Below are 10,423 nucleotides of genomic sequence, written 5' to 3' on the forward strand. Positions count from 1 at the left end.
TGTTTCATGTTTTCACAGCCAGCAGTTTGATGAGACGATCTGAACCCCCGATGAGCTCAAATACAAGGAAAAGCTTTTATTACGCTCATTCAACAAAAATGGTATTAGTTTTGATCAATGCCTGTTACTTTATGTTTGGTGGGTGCCCTAACCCCTCCAGAACTCACCCATCTGATTATATCCATCAGACAACACAAAAGGAAAATACAGGCTTCACATTTGTGGAAGTATTGGACCCTGCATGGTGCGACCCTCTCTCTCTCACACACACACACACACACACACACACACACACACACACACACACACACACACACACACACACACACACACACACACACACACACACACACACACACCAAATTCAAGCACTTCAAAGGCAGTGTAGTTATACGATGAGACGACATCAAAGAGACCGAGTGTATGAGTGAACCGACTGAGGGGGGCGTACCAGGCATACGCGCACTCTGGGTGTGAGACCGACGCCCCGCGAGGAACACCAGCCAACGATAACAACGATTGGCCCGCGGGAGTGAGAAGCACGGGGCAGGGAGCAGGAAGGGGGGGGGGGCGCTTCAAATAAAATTCCACCTCGTCCGCAACTCACGAGGACCCGCACCAGGAGTCAACAGGTCGTCGGTGAAACTGAGCTGAACTGACTGAATACGGGACTTCCACGCGCGTAATGACGCTTTCCTTTTCTTTTTTCGCTGGCTCCTTACGGTTTTAGGATTTCAAATGACGTGGGACTGCATGTGCAATAGAGGTGACTTTTAAACCTAGCTCTCCATCTCTCAAGGCGCCATGGAGAACCATAACCTGCGTTCATTCTGCACACCTTTCACGAGCGACAGCCCCCGAGAGGTCTACGTGCGTTTCCAAAGAACTTTTCACTTTTCCAACGACTCTTAGGACACAACTGTGTTTTCTCGAAGTCCCTTACACACATCTGACAGACACTAACGATTAGACATGCAGTGCCGGGCCGGTCTGTCCTGCTTGCTGCTGCTCTTCGTCCACACGTGCGCGCCGCCGGTGGAGGCGAGGAGAGTACCCGGCGGTCGGGCGCAGAGTCGGCGGGTGCAGCAGCTGCAGCCTCCGGCGCACAGGGAGCGGGTGGAAGGAGCAGAAAGCTTCCCGTTAGACTTTACAGCCGTGGAGGGCAACATGGACAACTTCATGGTCCAGATAAAGAACTTAGCGCAGTCACTGTACCCGTGCTCTGCGCAGAAGCTGGACCAGGACATGAAGTTGCACTTTTTGAAGAATGCATCTGTGACTTGCAATGACGGGTCAGCAGCAGGGTAAGTGTGTGCGGGCTGAACCGTAAACTGTGTCAATAACTCATCACACGGCACTTAAAAGACCTGTGGTCGTTTAGAGGATTTATGGTCACCTTGCGCTGTGCTTCATCAAATATCAGATTTGTGTGACTGTGGCGGGTTGGTTCCCTGCTCCGTTGTCACTCCGGATGTGACCAAAATGGATCAGAGGACCAGATCAAAGAGAGAGAGAGGGGGGGGGGGGGGGGCATATTCTCACGACTTGCATATAAATCCATCAGATGGACTGGCACAGTCTTGGTTACAGACTGAAACACTGACTCATCTCACTGTACCGAACTTGGACACCTAGGGTTAAACTGTGTCTGATTTGCGCCCAACAATTTGTAGACTGTCATTCTCAGCAGCTACTGTACAAGTGAAAGTATATTCACATGCCTTAACCGCTGTGCCTTCTGCAAGATCCCAAAAAAAATGCATGCCAAAAAACGTTCATAGATAAATAAAGGCCATCATGTTCCCCAGAGTGTTGTTAGCTGATACAAATATGGGATTCAGTAGGATCTGAAAGATCTGAAAAGTTTCAGAAAGCCACCAAATGTCAATACCTTTGACATTATGGGCTCAAATGATCACATGTGCATTGTGCATGAATACAATGGTATGACTGCAGTATCATTAACAGCCAGGTGAAGCAGTGCAGCTAACAGGGTTTTAAGAGTAAATGTAACAGACTCTAACTGTTCACAGAGACTCGATTACCGATTAAACAAGTAAGGGATTAAATAAACAGACACAAGGTGAATCCACAGAGAAATGCACAGAGCCTGTATTCAGGAACTGTCTTTAAACGAGCCGCCAGGTTGTCTGTATGGTTGAGATGTCACAAATATACTATATAGGTAGAAAATGCTGTTACAGTCATTCTTAAAGAGACAGTCACTAAAACAGAGGGTGAATACAGATTTGTTCAGACAGACAGTATAAAGAAAACAGCGAGTTTTTTGAACATTAAAGCATATAAACATGTTCTAGCAGAAATCCAAAATAAAAGTATGAACCTGAAAAAGAGCCATTTAAGGGAGCTTTAAGTCACCAATAAAACGAAACAGTGTGACTGTGTTAAAGTGAAATTCCGGTGTAAAATCATCCCAGGGTCTTTTTAGGCAAATTGGGTCATCAAATAAGCCATCAAGACAATTTATTTCATGTATGAACTATTAACGCAGATTTTCTGGAGAGTTGTTAACAACCTGCCTCGGCTAACATGGATAAGCTCGGGGCGGCGAGTAGGATGCGTTAAATCGTCTTTTTTAAGCACTAATACTGCTCCAAATAACACCAAACCTCTGCAGCAGCATGAGAAGAGTCCTGAAATATTACCGAAGCACCAACAATGTAGTATGTGAAAACAGAGGTACAAGCTGCTCCATTCAAGTCAATTACCAAATATAATCCGAAAGGACGGAGTCCATTGAAGATTTATTCCAGCAAAACACGTAAACGTTGTGGTTTGTGGCAGTTTGGTGAAATGATGTGCTACACAGCTCCCCTGCAGCAACAAAACATTACGCAGATCGCAGGGGTCGGGGGTCAGGGGATGTGTGTTGCCAGAAGACGCACAGTGAGTCCAGGCACGGGTAAAGACGACTAGCCTGCAACTTGAAGTCAAGAGAGACAGAATGGTTCATGTTTTGTATCTTTCCCGGCTGCGAACAAAAATGAAAGCTTACAACCCAGAAACTTTTCATAGGCTGCCATTGCGGTACGTTGACCGTGCTCTGATAAACCAGTGGCTTATTGTTTTGAATCTGGACATTGAGATTACCGTGTCTGCCGCAAACCACACCGTTTACGTGTTTTGCTGGTATAAATCAATCATCAATGGGCTCCTTCCTTTTGGATTGGATTTGGTAATCGACATGAATGGAGCAGCTGGTACCGGGGCCAGTAAGTCTTTCAAAACACTCTTTAAATAAACTCCGTGTTCACATACTACGTTGTTGGTGCTTTGGTGTGTCAGGACTCTTATCATGCTACTGCAGGGGTTTGGTGTTATTTGGAGAAGTATTAGTGGGGAAAAAGACGTTTTAATGCATCCTACTCGCCGCCCCGAGCTTATCCTTGTTAGCCGAGGCAGGTTGTTAACAAAATCTACGTTAATAGTTCATACACGATAAAGATTGTCTTGATGGCTTATTTGATGACCCAATTTGCCTAAAAAGACCCTGGGATGATTTTACACCGGAATTTCACTTTAATTTGAGGGACCTTTCCATATGCCACCCAAGCCGTCAGCCCCTGTGAGTGTGCTGCCAACAACTTCATGAGTTTCCTCTGCTCCTTTTTTTTCTTTGTCTTTTCAAAAAACGTTTTAAGCAGTTAAATCCTTTAAACAGACTCCTGCAGAGATATTTAGCTGTGTGATCAGAGCCAAATCTTTCATGACAGGATCAAAGGCAGCACCCCTTTGTGGAGCTTGCGCTGTGTATGTATGCATCTGTGTGTATGTGCATGCGGCGTGACACATTCACACTAATGTGTTTTGGCGTTCCCACACAGGTACTACATCAAGGAGTCTAAAGGCAGCAAGAGGTGGCTGCTGTTCCTAGAAGGTGAGGATGAATCTAAGATGTAGAGATCACTGCAGTGAAACACAACTCATATAACCTGTTAACAAGCGTGAGTGTGTGTGTGTGTGTGTGTGTGTGTGTGTGTGTGTTCTTCAGGTGGATGGTACTGTTTCAACAGGCGGACGTGTGACAGCAGGTATGAGACGATGAGGAGACTGATGAGCTCCACCAAGTGGCCACAAACCAGAACAGGTAACAAGACCCACGTGGCCAGCATTGTGTGCAGCATGATCAATGCACTCTACAGTATATCTTGATGCACGCACCTATGCACACGCATGAAAGTGTTACCCGGTTAGTGCAGTTTTTGCAAACTCTCTGCACAGCCCCACAGAGATTTCGCTTTCCCCCAGTTGGAAAAAAATAAACTTCCCCTGAATGAAGGAGATTCATAGACATGTTTGTGTTTCCTCTTTAGCTGAGTTTGCATTAATGTTTAAAAGTCAAACTCTGGTTCTTTCCTTCCAACCGTCAGGGGACTCCTTGTTTGTTTATGACTCTCTCTCCCACCACCCTCTCTGTGTACACTTCACACCAGTGCAGCAGCCAGAGCTCTTCTATGCCTGCATGTAATTGCTGACCAAAGCAGGGAAAGTTAATGACTTATTGACCGCAGGGAAACGCGCGCGCACGCGCACACACACACACACACACACACACACACACACACACACACACACACACACACACACACACACACACACACACACAAACACACACACACAACCTCTCTTAACTTCACTGAAGCTTTTTGACTCTATGATGAGGACATTTATCCAGAAAGTGAAATAAATGTTGCATCTTTATGTCGCAGGAACAGGAATCCTGTCTCCTCAGCCAGAGGAAAACCCTCACTGGTGGAACGCCAACATGGTGTAAGAACTTCTGTCTCTTCTTCTCTTAATGATATATGTGTTTGCGTCAATATATGAATTATTTTTTGACGAAAGTGAAATATTTCTTACATGTTACTATGCTACGGTTCTATGTATTTGCGGCTACTGAATTTATTTGTATCACACAGGACTTTAACAGTTAATATTTCCATTTCCATTCCGGTATTGCTTCTGCCAGTTACAAATAAGTACCAAAAGTATGATTTCTTTCTCTGCTGTTGATGTTTTTGCCATTTTTCATCCTTTCACACATAAAAAAAATAGTTATCGTCAGTCACAACAGTCACGGTCATGTTGTGATCCAGCAGCAACTTGTCATATTGAAAGACACACACTCACTGACATCTTACAGTAGCTCACTGTCTTTGAACACACGCTTTAGTTTGTGTTCAGCCTGTCATCACACAGCCAGGTTGGCTTTTATGCAGGTTGGCTTTTTGTGCAACTGTATAACTAACTCAAGCTGATTTGATTTGATTCCCAATAATTGTCAGTGTTGCTCTGTCTGTCTCCTGTAGCTTCATCCCATACTGCTCCAGTGATGTGTGGAGCGGAACCACACCAAAGACGGAGAACAGTAAGAAACAATAAATCAGTTCATCATCATCTGATGTGAGAAAAGGAGGGAGTGAGTGAACAGACCAGAGGCTTCCGACACAGAGGTCTTACGATCTTATGATCTCGTATCAGCTATACAATCCATATAATAGAACTTCGAACCACACTGTTTCATCCATTGAATGTCCTGAATTTCTCCATTGAGTCACAATTAATTATTCAAGATTCAAGATTGAAGATTGAAGATTCAAGAATCAAGAAGCTTTATTTATCCCGAGGGAAATTATTGTGCAACAGTTTCGATACAAAGGCGGAAAAGGATCAGAGTATAAACATAAATCAAATCAAAATAAAGCTAACGTCAGATAAATCAAGCAATGAACTAAGTGTGACAGAGTGCAACAGACGTCGTGGTTAAGCGTAGGTATATACAATATACAACAATACGCACTGTTCAGTTTAGCAGCAGATTGAATAAAATAAGTACAAACTAGAAGTGAGAAGGAGCGACAAGTTATAAGTGTTAAACTGTTAAAAATGTAGCAGCATGTCGTACAGAACTAAGTGACAGTATGGCACAGTGGAGTGTAGCAGCATTTCGTACTTAAGTCAGTTACAGTAACCACAGTGAAATGTAGCAGTGTATCAGCAGATAGTTACAGTACCATTAATAAATAAATAAAGTGATGTAGTGGTGATATAAAGAGACAGTGTAAAGTGTCGCAGCAGTAAGTTACAGTACCACAAATAAGTGATGTAGTGCTGCTGTGCAGGTTAGACAGCATCCTCCTCTCAGACACCACCACCAAAGAGTCCAGTTTGACCCCCAGGACGGAGCCAGCTTTACTGATGATCTTACTGATTCTCTTTGCGTCTGCTGCCCTCAGTCTGCTGCCCCAGCACACAACAGCAAAGAAGATGGCACTGGCTACCACCGACTGATAGAACATCCTCAGCATGGTGTTACATACATTGAATGACCGGAGCCTCCTCAGGAAATAGAGACGACTCTGGCCCTTCTTGTAAACAGCCTCAGTGTTCTTGGAAAAGTCCAGTTTGTTATCCAGGTATACTCCAAGGTACTTGTTGTCCTGGACAACATCCACAGTCACGCCATTGATGGAGATGGGTGTGGGGGCAGATTTACTCCTGCGGAAATCCACCACTAGCTCCTTAGTCTTGGTGGCATTTAGAATCAGGTCATTAGCTGCACACCAGTCGACGAAGGAGTCCACAACGCCCCTGTACTCCTCCTCCTTCTCCTCACTGACACAGCCAACAATTGCAGAATCGTCAGCAAACTTCTGCAGGTGGCAGGACTCAGAGAGGAGCTGGATGTCTGAGGTGTACAGGGTGAACAGAAATGGGAAAAGAACAGTTCCCTGTGAAAGAACAGTTCCCTGTTATTACTTAAAAAAAACAGCCAAAGCTTGGTTTGGCCTCCAGCTTGCCGAGTTGAGCTTGTTAATGAATCCGACATCTGGCCCTTTGCTGTGTGTCATCCTCTCTATCCTCTTATTTGCTGTTACTTTTCAGATGCTCTAATAAAGGAAATAAAATACCCCCAAAAATAATCTTTTTAAAAATGCCATAGTTTCAAATAATAAGTAGCTGACTGGCACTAATCAGCAAAATAAATAATAATAATTGAATGTGATCATTCATGTGCCATTTAGCATTAATATCAATATAAACTGAGCAGTTTTAAAAAGAAACAGGATACCTGGTCAAATATCCTGTATAATACTGATATAGAGTTAGTAGTCGGAGTGCAAAGTGTGTGACGCAGTAATAAATAAAAAACATTTTTGTTCTCAGGTGATTATGCATTCATGGGCTCTCTGATCATTAAGGAGGTGGTGAACGAGCTGCTGACAAAAGGACTTGACAACGCCAAGGTTCTCCTCCTGGCAGGAAGCAGGTCAGTTTTGTGTGTGTGTGTGTGTGTGTGTGTGTGTGTGTGTGTGTGTGTGTGTGTGTGTGTGTGTGTGTGTGTGTGTGTGTGTGTGTGTGTGTGTGTTTTGTGTGTGTGTGTGTGTGTGTGTGTGTGTGTGTGTGTGTGTGTGTGTGTGTGACCAGTGATAATCGCTCATTTGCACCCTATGATCCCACTCTTCCTGTCTCCAGTGCGGGCGGCACAGGTGTCCTGCTGAACGTGGACCCCGTTGCAGAGCAGCTGGAGTCGCAGGGCTATCGAGGCGTGCAAGTCAGGGGCCTGGCTGACTCTGGATGGTTCCTGGACAACAAACAGTACAAATTCACAGACTGCCTGGACACCATCAGCTGTGCCCCCACTGAAGCCATAAAGAGAGGCTTCAGGTAGGACAGGTGGATAGCAGAAATATGGGGTTAAAACAGGTGGATGGACTGAAGGGGGATTACGGAGTTCAGGAGGGATTTTGTAAAGTGGTGATACTTTGCAGGTACTGGGGCGGTCTGGTGCCAGAGAGGTGCAGACAGGCTCATGTGGGAGAGGAGTGGAACTGTTTCTTTGGATATAAAGTCTTCCCCACGCTAAAAAGTGAGTGTCACAACACCCTGAGCTCATCCACAAGGCTGACGATACAGGCAGAGGCCGGTGTGTCTCTGAAAGTCTGAACCTGCGGTGCATCTTCTCTCCTGTCCAGGCCCCGTGTTTGTGGTGCAGTGGCTGTTTGATGAGGCTCAGCTGACGGTCGACAACATCCACCTGACCGGGCAGCCTGTCCACGAGGGCCAGTGGAGATACATACAGAACCTGGGACAGGAGCTGAGGAGCACGCTACGTGACGTACCGTAAGACAGTCACTTAAGACAAACACTCACACATACACACAAGATACTGTAAAGTAAGAAAGACTGCTCAATTGACTGTGTGATTCTGTGTTTTGAATGGCAGGTCGATGTTCGCTCCGGCTTGTCTGTCGCATGAACTCATTACAAGAACGTGAGTAAATAAAACTTTCTAATACAAGAATGGGCGATCTAAAAGGCAGTTAATTCAAGCACTGGGCTGGTGAAACAATACTACTACATACAGACACATTTAGTGCTATACTTCATTAACTGTCTGCTATCAAATACTTCAAGCTTTTGCTCCTTAATCTTACATTTTACAGTTAACTTTTACTATTCATACAAAACATAAAAAAATAACTGATAGGAAAGTCTGCTTTTGGTGGAAGTAAATACAACTCAAATGTACATCCTGTAAATTCAAAATCACCATAAAGCGGTGCTGCCCATTATTTCAACAAATGTTTAATGGACCAGTATGACTAGAGCTAAACTGAATGGACCAGTATGAGCTTAATACTATCTGTATTGGCGTATTTGTTGGCAGATAAATAAATAGAAATTGCCATTATAACTGTTTATAACTTTAGAAACACTGTCACATAGTTTGTCCACCAGAGAGCACTGACAAGCTGCAAATCAAATCCATATCTAATGTGTTTATGTATGTTATGTGTTTATGTAAATATTAGCCACTTTTGTTCAACTGTAACATTGATCAGTCTGTCTCTAAATACAACTTCAGTGACGTTAAAGGGATATATATACCATGATACATCATGGTATATCAAGATATACAGTATACCATGATATATTATGCTATATCAGGATATATACCATGGTATATCAATGTCTATACCACGGTCTATATCATCATATCACCTAATTCTATCATATAGTATATCATTCCCAATGAATCTTTATTACTGTGATCATAATCATGTAAAACAGTACATGAAGATAGCATGCAAGTAAACATATTGTACATTTTACATTGTAATAACATATAATTCTTCACCATTTTTCCTACTGTCCCTGCAGCTACTGGATGGACATTCAGGTGAAAGGCACCTCCCTTCCCAGAGCCCTGCACTGCTGGGACCGCAGCCTCCAAGACAACAACCACATCAACGGCAGCAAACACAACCACCAAAAGCACAAGACCTCACCTATACGGGGTTGCCCTCTGCATTTGATTGACAGCTGCCCATGGCCTCACTGTAATCCGTCCTGCCCGACTATCCGTGACCAGCTGACAGGACAGGAGATGAGCGTGATCCAGTTCCTGAAGCACATGGGCTTTGATGTGCAGAAGATGGCCCAGCAGCAGGGGATCGACCCGAGGAAACTACTGGGCATGCTCAATAACGGCAGCTGAGTTGCTTTTCTTGAAAGTGCAGCAAAGTTTGCGTAGTGTCAGTAAGCCATTCTGCGGAGATTAGAAGACACTGAGCATCAACTGGAAGACACAGGACTCTAATGAGATAACTGTCCAAACTTCCAAACATCGTCTTCCATCAACAACAAACACGACTCAACTTTTGGAAAACTGAACGACTCAAACTCACAAGTGCCTGATGAGTTTTGAAGATATTGTTGAGTCAATACAAACAATGCATAACATTTGAGCTGTTTAAACACAATATATGGGATCACCTGTTTTAAAATAGACAGATATATACTAGACAATACATTTTTGATAGGTATACACAAATACAATGAAAGGTGGGTACAGTGCAAGTATATATGTGCAGTTGGGACTGCCATGGTAATAGTCTAAAATACTTTTGATGGAAAAGATTGAAAACACCTCCCAGTTTGCTGTTGTTTTGTGAGGATCTGGTGCTCTCTTCTGTCAACTCTCATCACATTCAGAGATCGGTGCTGCTGTTCAATCCTCCACCAAATGTGCTGCTTTTTCTCATTTTGTACAAATAATAATTTAATGGGTGATATTTACTAATAAAAGGTACAAAGATTAAGATTATTACTTTGTGCATCAGGGTACGTAAAAGTGCTTTTCCATTTATTTTTTTAATGAAAATGTCTTTTATACTGTCTTTAAGTCAGATACAGTTACTGTTACACCTTCCTCCATACAAGTTACTTTATTATTTGCATGTTTGTGAATCTTGCTATACTGTAACTATAAGTACTATAAATGCTAATAGCACAAAATTATACCAATATTATTCTTTAGTTTGAATGTGTAAAAAATGTTTTCTTGTGCTGTAATAGTGCCCACACCTTATATAAGCACTAATAAATACAAATACAT

The 10,423-nt window shown here is 43.4% G+C and overlaps 1 protein-coding gene across 1 annotated transcript; it reads left to right on the forward strand.

Annotated features, from left to right (window-relative positions):
* The first annotated feature begins 624 nt into the window (after positions 1-624).
* On the forward strand, positions 625-10,159 carry notum1b (notum, palmitoleoyl-protein carboxylesterase b). The gene is made up of 11 exons (XM_083924747.1): positions 625-1,304; positions 3,846-3,898; positions 4,013-4,108; positions 4,731-4,791; positions 5,331-5,389; positions 7,189-7,291; positions 7,498-7,689; positions 7,794-7,891; positions 7,998-8,145; positions 8,249-8,296; positions 9,187-10,159. Exons 1-11 carry the CDS (start codon positions 973-975, stop codon positions 9,521-9,523), a joined length of 1,527 nt encoding a protein of 508 aa, XP_083780873.1. The 5' UTR covers positions 625-972; the 3' UTR covers positions 9,524-10,159.
* Positions 10,160-10,423: the final 264 nt, after the last annotated feature.

The sequence above is a fragment of the Echiichthys vipera genome, assembly GCF_963691815.1.
Source record: "Echiichthys vipera genome assembly, chromosome: 2".
NCBI lineage: Eukaryota > Metazoa > Chordata > Actinopteri > Perciformes > Trachinidae > Echiichthys > Echiichthys vipera.